Genomic DNA, 20,547 nt, shown 5'->3' with positions numbered 1-20,547 from the left:
GACCCCCTCTTTGCCTCCACCACTGATATTGCCACGGCTCCACTCGATGCAATCATCCCCTGGGCCTCCTCTAACTGCCACCACCCCCTCCACACCGACACCATCCACCTTCGCCTCCTCCCTGCCTCCACCACCGACACCGTCATGGCTCCACTAGACACCACCATCCTTTGGGCCTCCTCTAGCCACCACACCATCGTGGCTCCCTCCATGTGCCAACTGACTCCCTCCATGCCAACGCTGCAGCCACCCACCTCGATCTCCTCCCCATCTCAACCACCAATACCGTCTCCACTACCACCGATGTGAACCCTAAACCCTAAATTAGTTAGGAATTAGTTAGAACTTAGTAGCAATTAGTTAGAAATTAGTAGCAATTAGATAGAAATTAGTAGCAATTAGATAGAAATTAGTAACGTTTAGTTAGAGTTTATTTAGAAATTAGTAGGAATTAGTTAGAAATTAGTTAGTTTGCAATTAGTAGCAATTAGTTAATGACATATAGCAACTAATTAGTTTGCAATTAGTAACAATTGGTCTTTCAATTTTATTTGAATTTTAGAAATTTTAGTTATGAGGTTGTAGATAGCATTCAATTGTAATATAGAGATGGATATGAGGCCGATGGTGGCTTCCAACGGTTGCAACTCGACCAATGATACGAGGCTAATGTTAATCTTGAAACGGGTCAAGGAGATGAGGCCAAATATTGGTAGATGTTGATGTTGGATGGCTAGAATAGGTTTGCCCTCCTAGAAATCGCATGCAACTACTTAGTGGACTGTATGTGGTTGATACTTTTGCTTGCGATTTCTAGGGGGCAAACAGCTTTTAATTTATTTATTTTTCTATCCAAATTCTGATGCCATGAATTTAGATTTGCATCGATCGATGATATGAGGCTAATGTTAAACTTGAAATGGGCTGATGAGATGAGGCCAAATATTGGCAAGTGATGTGGATAGCTAGAAGCATATCACTCTCCCAGAAATCGTATGCAACTGCTGAGTGCATTGCATTCGGTTGATACTTCTACTTGCAAGGAATGAATTGCTTTCACTTTGTTTATTTTGCTATCCGAATTTTGATGCCACAAATTTAGATTTACCTTGACTGATGATATGACGCCTCTGTTAAGCATATGATGATTAGACCGCTTTTAGATTTTTGAGATAACATTTGGTGGTATTAGGGTTTAGGTCGAGCACAGTACCTATCCTCTTGTACCCCAAACGTGGTCCCAAAAATTGATGACCAAAGGACTGAGGCAATTTGAGTTGAGACAAGAGGAATTAGGATGCATATAACTGTAGATAATATACATTTATTTGAGATTAAAAAACTTTACAATGTTTGAAAATGCTAGGGATAGCACCTCCAACAACTCATCACCTACGAACTCAGTAGCATCCAAAAGGCGCCTCTCTAACCTGGGCCTAGGGCCGGTGCCAAATGGAGATAGGATATCAAACCCAAGCGGTAGCCCGAGTGTCTACCTCAACATGGACCAACCTAACATCGGCAAGGTAAGATCAAGAAGTGATGTAAATGCTTGCAGATGCCCATGTTCAGTCTTCCCAAGGTTATTTCAAACCAGATAGGGATAAGGATGAGGTAACCTTGATCTTAGGAAATAAGAACCATGGTGCTCGCACGAGAGACATTAGTTTAGTGAATTGGTATTATGGATTCCCAAATAAGAACATAAGTTATAAGAGTCAGAATAGAAGCAAAGCCAAACGAGAGGAAATATTAGCCCGTGTACGAGAAGCGATACAACAAGAGAGACAATATGTGGATGCTCATATACAAGAAGAGGCACATCAATCCTTCAACAGATAACATCATCTTGCCAACCAAAATATTGTAATCATGATCCCTGATGGTCGTTGGAGTAGTTGTGCATCCACAGGACTTCCCGTAGAGAACTTAATCTGTTGGCCCATGGATGCCGTCACAGTATGGACACCGTGTGAGCTACACGTGGCCGCTAAGAATATTACCATCAAGGTGGTTGTGGGCATGGCTTATCCATGCATGAAAGGGAAGTTTTTGCACACCCTCCAGATACCACAGGGCTATGTCAAGGTCGAAGTGGACATGGTAGATGACGTGTACAATAAACTTGAGCTAGACATCCTAGAGAGGAGGGGAAGAAAACTCTAGGAGAAAATGTGCATGGTTTCATCGCTTGGTAGAAGCGCTACATAGTCTTCAAACCAAGCACGGTTCCTGAGTTGGACTCTCCACGAAGAGACATCTCATTGTTGTCGCCACCATCAAGAAGAAGTCCAACTCCTCCACCGCCACCTACAAAGAGGCTAGCACCATCTCAGAAATCACACTCTTCTTAGAAGTGAGCACCACAACCGTCTTAGAAATCGGCACCCCCCACCCCCAGAAGTCGCTATCACCTTCTAAGTCTAAAAAAGAAGTGAACGCCATTGTAACTTTATTCTTCAAACGTCCAGATGATAGTTGTGAGAATATTTCAATTGATCCTGCAGCACAAGAGTTTTTCTTGAGCATGGTCAAAGTTAAATAGACGGGGGCATTTTCACCTAAGCAATTGTCAGACTAGGAGCACACTAACTGTACTTGAAGAAGGCGGTGGTGGAAGCGTTTCTTGTAGAAGCTAGGATTTCAGAAGCTCAACATGCAAAGCTCAAGAAGATGATGTGTGCTTGATTCCAGCTACACCTCTTAGATGGAAGTTTGAGTTGGGAAAACCATTGGTCAAACTATCTCAGATCAACTGCCTAACAACTCAATTTGTGGAGATTTCATGAGTGGTACATCCAATAGTCAAACAAGGGTAGAACAATTTTCGCCACCAGATACAAACATGAAGATTTTCACAACAGGGGTGGATTATTATGGCTGGAATTCAAGGAAATATATCAATTGTACTAGCAAGATCCCCTCGACGTGTTAATACTTAGTTGTTGGACTTTGTAAGTGTCTTATGTATAATTTACGGTATACATTCTTGTACTATTAAATTGCATGTCTAACTTCTTTCTTATATAGAATAGAGGAACAAAAATGTTGGAAAGAGGGCATTGACAAAGTAGGATTCCTCCATCCAACAGTAGTAAACAAGGACATAGAAAAAAAAATCCAAAAGAAACTAAGGACTATTTATTCAAGGCTATGTTCGAGCATCAATACAAGATATTCATACTTTTAGCCTATAACTTTAAGTATGTGCTTCCCTACCTACTCGTTCTAGTATTTATGCACAACACAATGTTACGACTAATTAGCTAATATGACATATGTGTAGATTTTTATTAGATCTCCATTGCCATTCAGCCAGACATTAGTAAGATCGTTGTCTTGGACTCACAAAGAGACAAAAAAAAACAATACTAACATGTCATAGACATGCTAAACAGGTGTAAACTCGATTATTTCGTTATTGCTCTATCTTTCATTCGATTGAACATAAATCTAATAAATATTCATAATCATGCACAAGGTGTACCAATGATATTGTAAGAAGAGTGTTTGATACCTGCCATGCACAAAGGATTTATTTGTTCGAACTATTTTTTGGTATGTACGGAATATTCATATCTCGCAATCCCTACTAAATGACTCGTTCTATGCCACTGATGTTTTCATTTCTTTTTTTTTTCTAGTGTTTGAGGCAAGACCCATGCAACAATTTATATGTGAGTACATGCACAAATTCACTGTAGACAATTTGAGCAATGATGATGATGAGGTATGTAAATACATATTGATGCCTACTTTTCATTTTTTTTAATATGTATGGAAGGATTAATTTCTTCAATTCTTCTAATGACAATGCCACAAGTTGAACACAAGTGGACTACTGATCAATAAAATTATATCAATTCATGAACAACTTGCCGGGTTCATCCTTGATGAGGTTGTCAATCCAAGGGGCGAGTTCCATGAACCGGCTCAGCGTAAAGGTCCTTCATTAGACATTGGTTACTTAGATATGTCAATACCTTCTAGTATAAGTAAAAAAGTAGAAATATGAGTAAAACATGAACTGATTCGTGTTCTTATAGATCCTTATTGCAAACGGTAGTGAATGATGACCACTTATTGATATGTATGAATGAATGATACTTGTGAATGAGGATGACATGTAATTGTGTATATGGATGATTTGTGAATGAAATGTGTCAGGACTGGACTATTTGTGTATGTGAATGATATGTGATGCATTTACGTGAGAATGAACGGCTATATATGATGTTTTCTGTTTCAAGGTGGCATTAGAACTAGGAATAAACCAGTTAGTACCAGAGAACCGCACTTCTGTTTGCATAATGTTTCAAAAAAAAAACTGCACTTTTAAGCAACGATGTGAAAGAACCACACTAACAAAAAAAAAAAGGAGAATGTTTACTCGCCAATAGGGGAAAAAAAAGAAAAATGTCTGAGCAGAGATAATATAGATGTATAGTTCAAAAGGACTCATATCTTAGTGATGTTGTGTCATTCTTCTGCTGACTGGTGTTTCTTGTTCTGCAATGATAGCAGTATCCAACTATCATCCACTATGTTTCAAAAGCCAAAAATTACGTGCCTAACGATTGTCCATTAGCTCGGCTCATAATGATGGGAGACGATATATATTGATAGCAGCTGGTTTACCTAAGGAACAAACCAAAGGAGTCCCGCTTAACAGTGGTTGGTAGCAGTGGGTGGTGTGGATCCCAGGTCACGGCATTTGGATTTTCCTCCCCATGAGGTGACTGCCTCTCCATCGCTATTTAAAGCCACCCTCCACTGGTGCATTGCAAGCACGAGAAGGGAGATCAAAGAAAGCAACAAGAAAGAAAGGGCCATTGGAGGGGAGGAAGCAATGGAACAAGGACAGGAGCTGCCTTCTTCTTCGTCTTGCTTGTCCTTCCTGAGGCAGTGCAGGATCTGCCATGAGGAGGAGGACGAGGGGAGTGCAACCATGGATTCGCCTTGTGGATGCTCTGGTTCTCTCAAGGTAGGAACATGCATCATTGTAAATATGAATATAAACATATATGGCTATAAAATTTGCGTTTTATGTTTCTTCGTCTATGTTGAGGTAATTTCTTGCTTGAAACTTTACTAGTAACGGTGTTTTGGTATGTAATGTGCAATTGTGTGTATGCATGCAGTATGCTCACAGGGGATGTGTGCAGAGATGGTGTGATGAGAAGGGGAGCACCCTCTGTGAGATCTGCCTTCAGGTTGGTTTGCACATGTGTTTCTTCTCTTGTGAAAGTTTTTTTTCTTATTCATATCTGTCTGTACTTTCGGCGAAATGTTGCATGTATTGCTTTTCATGGGAGCGGCTAAAAAGTTTTGTAATTAGCGGGGGGAAGGTGTCAGCTAAACTCCCTTTCCTTCTTTATGAATTGTAATTAAGGGTTGACATGTACATGGTTCGTGAAACTTAAGCAAAAGGATGTTTCTTTGAGGGTAAACAAAGTAGGCCTACGTTTCAACCATAAGCAATTGCAGAGAGGGTGAACAAAGTAGGTCGACCTTTCAACCATAAGCAAGTGCAATGTAGTGTAAAATATTTACCTTCTGGCCAACTTTTTCAGTAATGACATGAAAACTTTACATTACATAGCAGCCAAAAGAATTCATTACCAATCATTGTTGTGTTTTATCCCTTTTTTAAAAAAATGTTTTTTTCTGTTGCCAGAATTTCGAGCCAGGCTACACGATGCCTCCAAAGAAAACTCCGGTGGCTGAAATTGCAGTCATTATCAGGTAGTTCTCTCTCTCACTACACACATTCTTCTCTCTATCTACACACATTTTGTTGCATTGTCCAATCTGGACACAGCCTGGTCGATAACGAAAATGCCCTAGATTCGGAATAAAATTATCACATTTCAGCTTAGCTGGACAGTATCATGCAACTGTCATCTCCAGCAGTTACAGAGATGCCAGCCCTTCAACGGAAGCGAATACATCATTAGGTGCCACATTGTTTTCAAACAACAAACATTCAGACTGCGACGAAGCGATTAGGCTGCAACCGGGGGTTGATGAGATCTGGTTTTATATCGCCATTGATCATTTTAAATGGTCAGCCAGGTAGACCCAAGTCCTACCAGCTGCTTTATCCTGGGCCCCATAGGCAAGCATATCTTCCAATACAGGGATCGGGAGCACCCAAGATGTCAGATCCAGTAAAGTAATAACACAAATGCAATCAATTTGCCCGGAAGCACTACGAAAAGAGTTCGCAATTTAGCATATAATACTAATGTCATCGATTTCTCATTGACAAATGGGTAAAAAAGTGGTAGCAAACCCCACCTGTCCGTCTCACACGGGATACTATTTTCTGACTTCCACATATTCGTATCCTCCAAAGGATCTCTTAGAAAAGAATACCGAGCGTCGAGCCCAATGAATTGACAGAAATCTAATAGTACCCAAAAAAACAATACAAGGTACATCACCGAAAACGTGCCGCAACCTTTTGTATTTTCATACAACTTCTGCAACATTCATATGTCCAGTGCTGGTATTCCCTTAGTAATATGGTAGCTACTAAACACACTCTGATCATTACCATAACGAACAGAAAAGACAGCTGCACTTGACGATATGACCTGTGTGAGCTGTGCTGCTGCATTGGTGAGGAGAGTGGTCCTGTCAAAAGCGTGTGTCCAAACCAAATCACACATGTCAATGCACATCCATATCGCATCACCAGCTAACGCTCCAGCCACTTGGCCTCCTCAATCACAATTCACAGTATTAATATGCTGCATCTTTCTGCAAGCCAGGGCAGGAGAAGGTTGTATGCACTGCAGCCACCAGATGTACCATTTGTCAATAAGGGTTTCATTTACCACAAACCCGGTTACTAGTGGTAACCAGGATCTACTGGAATTTTTCGCTCAGAATCAGATCAAATTTTGTATTTGAAAATGTTAACCGGACATAATTCAAAAAAATACCAGTAACCACCAAATTTCAGAAGCTATGAACTAAATTTGTAGAAGTAAAAATTTATTCGATCAGGTTTGTATGAATTTTCCACCAGGAGTGTGGTAAAACTGGTAACTGCCAAAATTTCACCGGCTAATGGAACCCTGCCGTCAACTGACCATGCAGTGCGTCTCTTGCAGTGAGGTCTTCCCTGAGGTGCAGCATGAACATGACAACATGCAATCTGAAGAATCTTATGAGAGTTTGATCCACGGCGCAGATTACATCGAATCCCCCTGCCCTGCGGATCGAGGTGCCACATGGTGCCGGTCACTGACGATAACGGTATGAAGTGTTTGCAGGGAACTGAAGAAACCGTCCTTAGTCAGGAGAGGTCCTGATGCATGGTATCCCTTGGATTCTAACTTATGCAAAATCCTGTGCAGTTCACCATTATCCTGTTGGTGTGGCATCTGGTTGCAGTGGTGATGGTTGAAGAAGCAGATCACTGCACGTTCAGTCTCCTGACAGTGAGTTCATTGACATGGCCCAATCTGAAGAAAGAGGTTAAGTAATTTGATTTGATTGAACCAACAGCTGAGGGATATGTTTCTTTGCAGATATACTTACTTCGGGCCGCTGGTATCTTGCTGCCATTCTATGTTGCCACGCGCCTGATTCGCATGATCCAGAGGGGGCAGCGGCAATATCGGCTGCAGCTGCTGGAGGTTAGACCTGACTTCTGTTCACTGATTCTTGGGAGCACAGATTAGTTGACTCAAAACAAGCTGAAGTTTCTCTATTTATTTCTTTGTTTCTGCAGGACCAAAGAAGAAATGCATCAACCGTGAATAATATGCATGGCCAGGAGCAGCAGCAGCTAGTAATAAATATTCATTGAGGAAGCGAATTTAAATGATCATCCTATAGAAGATTGCACTTCCATACATTGTGTATCGCAGGGGAAAATGTTCAACAGAACATCATTTGTAAACTTCCAGTATATATACAGATAGTGCAGTGAAAGCAGCCCTGTTTTATGGGCACCTTAAGTATGAATGTGAGCTCAAATGAATTAAAGTCCAAAGGATCGTATTTGTGCTTAGTACTTTTTTCCACAGCTAATGGAGTTGGTATCAAGAAGTTTATCTTGCAAGTGCATAATGTCGGGGGAAGATTCTACATTCAAGCATCCAAATCCCAAGCTAGACACAAAAAGAAAAAAAAAGAAAGAAAGAGCACTGAACCCTTTTTTCCATTGGTAACTTGGAAAATTATGATGTCACAGGTGAAATCCAGCCTATGGCTTAATAAGACTGGCCAGCCCAAAAGCCCACTCATGAATACTGTTCGTGCTGTGAACAGTACCACGTATACTGTAGTGACGGCAGGTCCACACCGTTTGTTTCCCGTTAAGTAGATTAGAGTTTTTCAGAACTTTTCAAATTATAATAGATTACTTACGGATCAAGTTAGCCTCTCTATATAAAAAGAGACAAATCATCAATAAAGAGATGAGCAAAAATTAGAAGGAAAACCCTTCTTCTTGCTGCTCAAATGCTTGGCGCCTGGCTGACCCTCGCTATCTCTCTCATGCCGCCGACTCCTTATACCCAAAACCCTAGCCACCGCTCACCATAGCCACCAACAACCTCCTTTGTCGCCATTCCCCTCCTCTCCGCCCTCCAATAACAACCACCATTACATATGGACCCTTTTTTCCACTGGTAACTTGGAAAATTATGGACCCTTTTTTAAAAATGCCATTTGTACATAACACTCAAAAGAAAAAAAAATCGGTGTCAGTTAAAAGAGACAAGAAAGAGAACAATTTTACTGCTATCTCGCTAATACTCTAGACACAAGTTTCTCTTTGCCGCAGAACAACCATGCATGCAGGTTGTCACATTATTTTTGGAGTCACTTTCGCAAAACTATAGGTTAGTTGTCAAAACTATCACAAAACTACAGATTTAAGAAGTAGCACAAAACTACTAATTTATTGTGTCAATTTGCCACAAAACTACAGATTTCACACAACTAAAATTTGTAGTTTCACGATACATTAACATGCTAAATTTGTAGTTTCACGAATATTGGCACACCTAATCTGCAGTTTTGCGATACAAGTTCTTAAATCTGTAATTTTGTAATACATTGACACATAAATCTGTAGTTTTGGGATACAACATTTTAAATCTGTAGTTTTGGGATAGCTTTACAAATCTATCTGTAGTTTTGCAAAAATTACTCTATTTTTTGACATAAAGCAGGCAGACACAAGAATACATATTAGGTTTCACAAACCAAATATATTTATTGACATGAAAATAAACCAACAGCACAGCCTGTACAAGGACTACAGAAGTACTAAAGATAATGCTAGTTTAGCAAAGATTAGAACCAAAGCGTCCAGTTGCATCTTGTGCAAATTGAAGGCCCAGAGTCATGTCATTCTCATTATTTTCTGTTCTCTCCTATTAACCAAATGATACTGGACAGATTAATCTAGGAGTAAAGTGAATAGAAAACGAGATCTGCGCCATAACAGTTCAAATGTAAGCATCTCACATGTCAGAATTAACTAAGAGCAGGGATCAGAATAAATCGAGTTCACCAAACATAAGCATACAAAAGTCACAAAATGCATTGCTTGTTTGGTGCAGCAGTGCTCAGAGTCAGGGGACCTAACAAACTCAATAGTACAGATTTGTTAGTCTCATACCAACTAAGTGCCAAGCTGGAAACACCCACCACATCTACCAAAAGATTCGCATGTGAAGTGGTACATTTATTAAGGTCTATTGTCTTATACCCTTATGTGAATCTAGTTACAGCCTTACAGGAACACAAGCGTGTTAGGGATGATCTCCCACCCCCACCCCCTTCAGAGGGTAGCTCGAAGTCTACTGGAAAGATCGCATGCTTGTCATTGCAATTTCGTTTCAGGGATTTCATCTGAAGGTGGCGAAGATTACGAAGCTCCATCGGTCGAAGGGTGTAGGCGCGCTCGCAGCCTCGATTTCCTGTGCCAGCGAAGATGTAGGTGAGCCTTCGACCGAAGGACGAAGTCCGTGCCAGCGGTCCTGAGCAATCACGACGGGCAAAGGTAGAAGTCAACCTTCGCTCGGGGGTCAAAGGCCATCTGACGGACGACGAAATGGAGAAAACTTCGGCGGATCTTCGAAGACGAAGATCACTACGGGACAGTAGGGTCCGTTTTGGTCGTTCGGGGTAGAGTTGTAATTATGCTCACTTGTACCATAATGCCTCCAGATATTTCGAGAATGTAGCAGGTAAAGGGGTAGGACTTGTAAACCACGCCTGGAGTGGTCGAGTACAGGCTATAAATAGGGTCATACTGTACCCGGAAGAGGAATCGAAAAACTGTTCCACCCCAAACACGTGTCACCCCAAGGACCCTTCGACTTTCCCGTAACCGAAGGTTTATATTGTCTGGGATTCCGGTCCCAATAGTTGGCACCGTCCGTGGGGATCGAACACTTCGACGCCATGCCACCCAAGAAGAAATCGAAGCCAACCGGAACAGTGGAAGCATTGCCGGAACCTTTAGCCGCAGCCGGGCCTTCGGCCGAAAGACCCCCTTCGGCGCTGCTAGGATCAAGTAATGCTTCGGTCGGTGGAGCTTCGGGCGGACGAGAGCAATGCTACGAAGTTGAAGTAGCGCCACCAGGAGCCAATGATGACCGGCACGGCGAAGCAGTCCGGATTAATGCGGAGCCGGTGCGGGTCATGGAACCAATTGATTGCACACACTTCGAGCCTCTAGCAAAAGAAGGCGAAAGGGTGCGAGATGAAGAGTGGGAAGACCTCGATGACTTCGCAGAATATGAAAACGAAGATGAAACACAGGAAGAAAGAACAGCCAGGCAAGAGACCAAAGAGCTGGAAAGGCAGATTGCGTAGAAGAAGCGCATGTTAGATAGCCTGGCAGCAAGCCGAAAAGCCGCAGAATATCGCAAACGGGCAGATGAAGCTAGGAAAATATTGGAAAAAATCTAAGAGGAAATCGATATGCTACACCAGGCGGAAGGAATGTCTCGCCAGGTGACGCCATCGGGAGACACGGCACGAACTTCGCAGGATCTTCGGCGGTGGTCGTCCACGGGAGACCCGGAATCTCTGCTGGCCATGGATCTGTAGAACCAGCCGTGGCCACCAGGCTTCAAGATGCCCAGAGTGGTAATGTTTGACGGAGAGTCAGACCCAAGGGAATTTGTAATGAGCTTCGAAGCGGCTGTGGAGTCTGCTGGAGGGGATGGTACAACGCTGGCGAAAGCCTTCGTATTGGTCGTAAAAGGGATAGCAAGATCCTAGTACTCCGCGTTGCCCCTGGGATCCATATACTCATGGGAGCAATTGCGTAATGCCCTGTACAGCAATTTCCTGGAAAATCGAGCAGATAAAATCACCATGAGTGACCTCTCGCACTGAAGCAGCAACCAACAGAAACTTTGCAGAGCTATATGCGCCACTTCATGCACATACGTTGTCAAGCGAAGGGGCTGAGCGAAGATACAATCATCGATGTGGCGATACAGGGCATCAGAGGAGGGCTATTAGCAGGAAAGATCACAAGAAAAAAACCCGAGAGTGTACAAGAGATGCTTAACAAGATGGAAGAATACTCGAGATCTGAGCTCAATCATCTTTGAAGGAAAAATGAAATGGTAGCCTCCAAAGTAAAACCGCATAGATCGGCCAGAGAAGCAGGCAATAGCAATCCTAGAGACAGATTGCACCATCCAAGAAAACCCAAAGTTTCTGACTACACAAAGCAAAAAGAAGTCAATCAGATAAACTCCAGCCCATTTGAAGTCGCTCAAGCGGCAAGCGAAGCTCACAGTGCGGCTAATTGAGGAGGCCAAACCTGTAGAGGAAGGGGCTGCGGAGGCTGAGGAGGACGGGTCCCACAGGACCCAACAACGTTTTACTGCGAGTTGCATGGCGAAGGAGCCGACCACAGGACCAAGCAGTGCCCGCAGGCTGTGGCTATGAAAGAGAGCTTGGCGAAGCAATCTCTCGACCACGCAAGAACCGTGCACCATGCAGCAAGTTTTGGGAGAAGCGAAGCGTGGGAAAACCACAATCAGAACATGGTGTTTGCAAATCAGTGGCGACCGATGCCGGCACCGCATTATGCACCTATAGCCTCGGCTCAGTTGGATCACACAAGGAAAATGACTCTCTAGGAGGAGCTACCTCCACCACCACCAAGGCCTGCGATCGAAGCACCACCAGAGAGCAGTAAGTCCGTGAACACGGTAAATCGTGGATACAACGTGGTGTTGGCTATCTCAGGGGGATGTAACCAGCAAACAGAATCTAAGAGACAGCGGAAAGAATATGTGCGAAGGGTCAACCACGTTGGAGTGGGACCAACGTACATTCATTCAAGGTGGTCAAACGTCCCCATTACATTCTCGCAAGTGGACATGAGGGTCTTAGACTACCCACACACAGATACCTTTGTTATCAAAGCAAACATCTCGGGAAACAAAGTGCATAGGATGTTAATAGATGGAGGAAGCTCAACGGATATCATCTTCGCTGATGCTTTTGACAAAATGGGCCTTCGTCGAAGCGACTTGAATCAAACTGGATCACCATTGCTAGGCTTCGGCGGAAATACAATCAACGCTCTGGGAAAGATAACAATTCCAGTGTCGTTTGGCGAAAGGATGAATTTCCGGACGGAAGATATTATCTTCGATGTGGTCGACATTAATTACCCATACAATGCGATATTTGGTAGGGGAGTCCTGAATACATTTGGAGCAATACCACACCACGCGTACTTGTGCATGAAGATGCATGGTCCTTAAGGCGTCATAACGGTATTGGGAGACCAGCGAGTGGCCAGACGAATCGAAGTGGGAATCACTCCAGGAAGGCGAAATGTCCACATGGTGATAGAACCTTCAGCAAATCGAGAGGAAAGTGACATCCAGCTGAAGATAAACAAAGCAGCGAAGGCTGCACCAAAAGGAGCAACCAGAATAGTGCCATTACATCAAGAAAAACCAGATAAAAAAGTCACCATAGGAGCGGAGGACCAACAAAAACTCATAATGTTCCTCCGCAGTAATGACGATGTCTTCGCTTGGTCTCCGAAGGACCTGCAAGGAGTAAGTAGGGAAATCATTCAGCACAGCTTAAATGTGGATCCTAGGGCGAAGTCAAGGAAGCAAAAGCTTAGAAAAGCTTCCAGCAAAAGAGAAGAAGCAGCGGAGACTGAAGTGAAAAACTGCTTGATGCCGGAGTGATACGTGAAGTATTGCACTCAGAGTGGCTAGCTAACCCAGTGTTAGTCAAGAAAAACAACGGAAAATGGAGAATGTGCATCGACTTCACAGACTTGAACAGGGCTTGTCTGAAGGATGATTTCCCATTACCTAGATTGATCAGCTGGTAGACTCCGCGGCTGGTTGTGAGATGTTAAACTTCCTAGATGCATACTCGGAGTACCACTAGGTCTGGATGGCGAAGGAAGATGAGGAGAAGACAAGTTTCAGAACCTCCTTCGGCATATACTGCTTTGTGAGGATGCCCTTCGGCCTCCGAAATGCTGGCGCAACCTTCACCAGGTTGGTGCAAACAGTGCTAAGTTCACAGCTAGGGCGAAATATCCTAGCTTATGTTGACGATATAGTGGTCAAGAGTGCCAGAAGGAGCCAACATCTCAAAGACCTGTGTGAAACCTTCGGAAGCTTTCGAAGGGTAGGGCTAAGATTGAATCCAGAAAAATGCGTCTTCGGAGTACAATCCGGAAGGCTACTAGGGTTCTTGGTGTCGAAGAGAGGCATCGAAGTGGAACCCCAGAAAATACAGGCGATAATAGATATGAAACCCCCACAAAATAGAAAGCAAGTACAACGCTTGGCAGGGAGGTTGGCGGCATTAAGCAGGTTTATTGCAAAATCTGCAGAGCGAAGTCTACCTTTCTTCAAAATATTAAAAAGCTCTGACCCATTCAGATGGAATGTGGAGCAACAAGAAGCCTTTGATGAATTGAAAAACTATCTGACGAAGCTCATAGCACTTTCCAGCCTTGACCCAGGCGCGGATTTGTTATTATACATAGCGGCATCCCCTTCGGCAGTGAGCGTTGTTCTTGTGCAGGAAAGATACGAAGACAACAAATTACGACAGTTCCCAATATATTATGTGTCAGAAGCTCTTGCAGGCCCGAAGAAGATGTACACATAACTGGAAAAAGTAGCATATGCACTGGTCATAGCATCCCGCAAGCTTTGCCATTACTTCGCAGCTCACAAGATCATAGTACCAACTTCCTTGCCCCTTCGCGACATGTTTGAGAACAAATAAGCCATAGGAAGAATGGCAAAGTGGGTCGCGGAAGTTGCCCCATTCATGGTTGTTTTTGTGGCACGAACATCGTTGAAATCGCAAGCGTTAGTAGACTTCGTAGCGGAATGGACTCCGCTAACCGAAGCCTCGGAAGAAGAACCGTCAGAACCGGTTTGGACCGCATATTGCGACGGGACTTGAGGAGCTACAAGAGAAGGCGTCGCGGCGATATTATCCTCACCTTCGGGCGCAAAGCTGAGATATGCCGCCAGATTAGAATTCCAGTCTACAAACAGTACAGCGGAATATGAAGCAGTCCTCCTCAGACTTCGCAAGGCGAAGGCTTTGGGCGCCCGAAGGGTGCTGGTTAAAACAGACTCAAAGGTAATAGCAAGCCAAATTGACAAGACGTTTTAGGCAAAAGACCCAGAACTGGTTAAGTATAGAGCAGCAGTACGAAGAATGGAAAAGTACTTCCTGGGGTTCACAGTCAAGAGTATATCGAGAAATGATAACTTCGAAGAAGATGAGCTAGCCAAAGCTGCTACGCAAAACCTGCCTATGCCATCAGATGTTTTCTACCAAAAGCTGATTGAACCAGCCGCCGAAGACACTTCGAAGCCATCACGTTCCGTCGCTATGATCGAAAGAGAAGATTGGCGCTCGCCGATAATGGCTTATCTTCGTGGTCACCACAAGCCCAAGGATCATGTTGAAGCAAAGCGTACAGCCCAGAGAGCTACAAACTACAAAATTGTGGGAAACAATCTGTACAAGGCCGAAGTCTGTGCACCATTGTTGCGATGCATATCCCAAAAAGAAGGACAGAATCTACTAAAAGAAATTCATAGTGGACTGTGTGGTTCGCATACGGGTACACGGGCATTAGTTGGAAAAGTATATAGACAGGGCTTCTATTGGCTGACGGCGGTTAATGATGTGGATCACATGGTCCGAAGTTGTCAACAGTGTCAGTTCTGGGCGAAGGGGTCAAACAGACCTTCGGTGAAGACACAGCTAATTCCACCAGTTTGGCCGCTAAGACGGTGGGGAATTGACATTGTTGGCCAACTGCCGGCCGCTTTAGTAAATTTGCGATATGCCGTTGTTGCGGTCGAGTACTTCTCCAAGTGGGTGGAGGTCATGCCACTCGTGAGCATAACATCAAGAAATATACAGAAATTCCTGTGGCAGAATGTCATATGCCGCTTCGGAGTCCCAAACGAAGTAACAGTAGACCTCTCGGAGGGCGAGCTCGCAACCCTGGTTGCACCAATAGTTGGTGGTAAACGATCGGGCGGTGGTCTTCGATGCCCTTGTGACGGCCGAAGTTGAAATGTCCGTCGGGTACCAGAAGGTAGGCTTTTGAAGCGCGGTATGATGGTCGCAGCCCGTCATTTCAATTGACTGCACAAGACTCTGGGCAGCGACCATCGCGCAGAAGTCGACGTACAGCTGAGCGGCCGGAAGAAGGCTCCCGCTGGTTTCACTAATCCAACCAATAAGTCCACCCAACCTGACAAGATCGATTGTTGGGGGCATCACCGAGGCACAAATACCTTCGAAGGTATTGCTGATAGCTTCGCACGCAGCGACAGCCTTCGGCTCGAGCTCCCCAAGGGCGTTCAGAGCATCTTCGGAGAGAGCCTTCGCCTCGCTCAGTTCGCTTTGCAGTTGCTGCGCCTTAGCACTCTCTGAGGCGCAAAGCGCCTGCAGGTCACATACTTGCACCTCAAAAGATTGCAGGTTTTGGCGCAAACATTTCACCTCCTCTTCGGCCACTTGCTTCTCCGAGCGAAGGGCGCTGAGTTCCTTCTCAAGCTGTTCCAAGCGTGACTCAGCTTCCCTCGCTCGGCGTGAGAACTTGCGTTTCTGGCCTTCAACTTTCTCGGCACGCTTTTGCAGCATATAAATTTGCGCGTCTGCGATCCAGGCGTAGGCTTCAGATTTCTCTACCTGCTTGCGCTGAGCCCACGATATAAGCAGAGCCTGGGATGTTGCACATATATGAGCAATCACCATAAGGACAATAATAATAATAATGGAACATGCTTGTATACCTTCGTAATTGCCACATCGAAAGCATCGAGAAGTTCATTAACGAGCTTCCAGCTGAGCGAAATTTCAAGCTCGGGGAGGACGAAGGTACTAAAAATCTTCTTCGCGTCATTGACCTCCCCGGCGCTTGGTTCGAAGGAAGAAGCCTTGAACGCCTCGGGCGCTATGGCCTTCGCGTCAAGTAGCCTGCCATGGCCCATCAACCCTTTTCCGCCACGGTGGGGCGCACTCGAGGTCAACACCTCAGTCCCGAAAGTGGAACTCGAAGGCGACGATGGCGAAGTATAGGCTACCACTTCAATATTATCGGCTCCTTCGATTTTGGTTTCCCAGGTGGTAGCCTCAAGGATTGTTCCCGTCTCTGTTAACTCCTCGTTGTCACTCAGAATCAGCGTTGAGAGGTCCACGCGTGAGCAAAACAATGACTTCGGAAGCCGGGCCTCCTGGGTGCCTTTTGGAGTTTCCCGCCTGGGCATGTCACGCGGTGCGGTCGAACCCTTCGGAGACATTTCCTCGTGGGCAACATCGGAGGAAACTTCGCATGGCCTCTTCCGAAGGGCAAGCACCTTCTTTTTCCGACCAACCTGCGGTGATCGCTCAGACTGTTTCCTTTTCTTTACAGGGCCAGCGGCAACCTCTTCGCCGACATCTTCTGCCGGAAAGCCATCTTCGGCACCCTGCAGCACTGTGCAAGCCTTCGGCCTTTCCCGGTAAGAAAGGCCCCTGTATTCCAAGACTCGATTGAGTCTTCGAACGAGGCCTTGTTCGGTGCATAACTGTGCTTTGCCCGGTGTAAATTTGCCGACAAGCATTACAGCTCTGGCCTCAACTTCGGACACCGACAAATTTGGAAAAGACCAATACACGTAAGCAAATGCCGCCGAAGTTATAAATTATATATGGATGTTTTACAGATAATTGCATACCCGTGAAGCCGTGCACAGGAGGGCGAGGTCGGTAAAGCCCCTCGGGCCCTTTCTCTCCAAATTTCGAGATACTCCAATTCCGGCTAAGGGGCCAAACCCCAGCAACTATGAACTCCTCTACCAAGTCGCAGGATACTTCGCGCACCTGGCGAAGGCCTCGAGAGCTGTCTATTGGGATGCTTTCAATCGCACGTCTGGCGCGCGGTTTCCCCTGACCTCCTCACATTTTGACACAAGAAAACTCTTCGGCATCCACCTTGTGGTAGAACCACCACTGAGTCCAGTCGCTCGGCCATTTGTTCTTGTACACGACGACAGGCGTAGTTAATCCAGCGCGGTACACAAAGTTCAAACAACCGTAATGAGCCTCGCTCTGGACTCCACGGGCGAAGACCGGTTTGGGTTGGTGATGAAGGCGATGAGCAACAGCGAAGGCCCTCGCGGATACCTTCGCGCCCTTTGACCGAGCGCCCCAGGTGAAAAGCCCCATCCTTACTATCGCATTGGGCGTCAGCTGGTGGAGATAAACTTCGAATAACTTCAGCACTTTAATAACCATATCATCGCATGGTAGACGAAGACCCGCTCGGAAATAATGAACAAATACAACCGCTTCGTTGTCAGCGGGCTCCGGTGTCTCCTGCTCGCCGGGGAGCCGAACTTTGGAAACAACGTTAGTCAACCCCTCCTTCACGAGGCTGGCTAACACTTTGTCATCTACCTTGGATTGCCCAATCCAGTACGTCTTTGGGCGAGAAGACCGGGCCTTCGGTGCCATTCGGTTCAATGGGGATGCCTTAAACAGGAAATTACGCGAAAAAGCTGAAAGGAGGCTTCGTCCGAGAAGGACTCAAAAGACCGTAAGAGGCTTCGTACAAGAGCGACAGCTTCAGCAAAGGCGCACTAAAAACAATTGACCGCGGGGTGATATTTATAGCAAGGGGGCGACGGTTAAAACTGCGTGCATCGGAAATTGAACCGGCGAGGAAAATTACGCTTCGGTGTACATCGAGGACATTAAATGCATATCAACGATACAATTACCAAGGGGCCGCTTGGACATGTTAAAAAAATATAAAAAAAATAAAAAAAATTCAACAAAGTGCATCCACCACATTAGACTTCGAGAGGCCGAAGGGGACGACGTTGAGATATATCTTACAGACTATAAGTTCGGCCCATCGAAGATAAACTTTACCAGTAGGGGGCTACTGTTGGGGATGATCTCCCCCCCCCCCCCCCCTCTTCGAAGGGTAACTCGAAGTCTACTGGAAAGATCGCATGCTTATCATTGCAATTTCGTTTCAGGGACTTCATCTGAAGGTGGCGAAGATTACGAAGCTCCATTGGTCGAAGGGTGTAGGTGCGCCCGCAGCCTCGATTTCCCGTGCCGGTGAAGACGTAGACAAGCCTTCGACCGAAGGACGAAGACCGTGCCAGCGGTCCCGAGCGATCGCGATGGGCGAAGGTAGAAGCCGACCTTCGCTCGGGGGCCGAAGGCCATCTGACGGACGACGGAATGGAGAAGACTTCGGCGGATATTCGGAGACGAAGATCACTGCAGGACAGTAGGGGCTGTTTTGGTCGTTCGGGGCAGAGTTGTAGTTATGTAATTATGCTCACTTGTACCATAATGCCCCCGGATTTTACGAAAATGTAGCAGGTAAAGGGGTAGGACTTGTAAACCACGCCTGGAGTGGTCGAGTACGAGCTATAAATAGAACCATACTGTACCCGGAAGAGGAATCGAAAAACTATTCCACCCCAAACACATGTCACCCCGAGGACCCTTCAACTTTCCCGTAACCGAAGGTCCATATTATCTGAGATTCTAGTCCCAACAAAGAGTACAAGAAGACAGGCTCATAACAAGAACAATAAGTACAACATAATGAACTTCAAATTTGGAGGGGGTAGAGGAATTACCAATATGTAAGCCATCTCCATAATCTGCACTAAAGAGGTCAGTTAAGAACAGCGTAATGGAGATCTAATGCTCAAAGGCCCAGCAACCTAGACATCAAAGTACCATAGCAACAGATCTCATCATCAAATCACAAGGTGAGTACAACGCAACTGTGTAACATTCATTAACAGAATGTGTCTCCATAAAAGAGAGCATATCATGAACTTTCCAACCTGTAGATAGCTGCAAAAACTCTATCATTTAGACCAAGAAAAAAGAGCAATCAAGATCATAGCCAAGCTTTTCCCAATTCTAAGAATTTGATAATATATGAGATTTTTTGTTGCTGGCGTTCTCTTTGTAATGCATGAAAAAAGAAACAATTCAGATAACTAATTAATCAAAGAAAAAAACTAAACTAAATGATATGCAAAGAGCTATATAATGCTTCTTAACACCATGTAAATAACTAGCTTTCTTAACATGATATGCTAAATGCCTACATCTAAAAAAATGAGTGATAAAGAAGCATTCAGAAGTTAGAACTAGTAGTTGAAAGAGCAGTAGGCTTAAGTATCTTGAGGAATGCTAAAAGGCATCAGCTATAATTAAGAAGATAGTAAGCCCTGTATCTTGCACAAGTTTTTTACTTTCAGGTCACAATTATATTAAAGGTTGACCTGAAAGGATGAAACAAGATCTGTAATTCATACTGCTTGATACCTAAAAATGCTTTTGCATGGCTGTGAGTCATAGGATGTTTGATTTGGTCATCCTTCAGAAACTCTATCTAATATTCCATCCAGACCATGCATGTCCACATCTTCAAAATTTTCTAATAGTTTAGATCGGTGCAATGACTATTACACCGACAGTTACCATCACAGAAGATCATAGGTTTGCCATGGGGTGCTTAACTTGGCACAGACTAAGAACAGACATCAACGGTTCTTTTAGAGGAAGAACATACAAGAGCTAGTCATGACTAATGGGATGTACTAGATGAAAATTTATCCTATTGGCAAGCATCAGTGGAGCTGAAATTACCATGTTAGAATAGAGCTCAATAAGTACGACATATGGGCCTCTTGGCAATAAAAGTTCGCACAGGTTGACATCTGCTACAACATAGCATTGATGAAGGGAATTTCCGCTAACTGTGCCACGTGAGTTCATGTACTACTTTGCCACAATTAGCAATTGTAGAAAGAGGTCACTTTGAAGGCCACAATGCAACTGTATATGGTGCTAACTGCTACAAACACACTACAGCCACAGGGCAGAACTTAGTTATGCACTTTTTTTGCAGAATTTCTAGTGAATGTGCATCTCAAACAGCTAGGGAAATTGGTTATTGTTCAGCAATGGAAAATTTGCTACAGGGTGCATCTGGAAATAAAGATA

General features: G+C 44.5%; 1 protein-coding gene across 1 annotated transcript; it reads left to right on the top strand.

Moving 5' to 3' along the window:
- The first annotated feature begins 4,746 nt into the window (after positions 1 to 4,746).
- LOC133883948 (uncharacterized) lies at positions 4,747 to 7,980 on the top strand. Its single transcript, XM_062323355.1, has 7 exons — positions 4,747 to 4,984; positions 5,142 to 5,213; positions 5,678 to 5,745; positions 7,122 to 7,266; positions 7,368 to 7,451; positions 7,542 to 7,649; positions 7,745 to 7,980. Exons 1-7 carry the CDS (start codon positions 4,850 to 4,852, stop codon positions 7,820 to 7,822), a joined length of 690 nt encoding a protein of 229 aa, XP_062179339.1. The 5' UTR covers positions 4,747 to 4,849; the 3' UTR covers positions 7,823 to 7,980.
- Positions 7,981 to 20,547: the final 12,567 nt, after the last annotated feature.

This window comes from Phragmites australis, chromosome 11 (assembly GCF_958298935.1).
Source record: "Phragmites australis chromosome 11, lpPhrAust1.1, whole genome shotgun sequence".
NCBI classification, from domain to species: domain Eukaryota; kingdom Viridiplantae; phylum Streptophyta; class Magnoliopsida; order Poales; family Poaceae; genus Phragmites; species Phragmites australis.
This window is presented reverse-complemented; position numbering and strand designations above follow the sequence as displayed.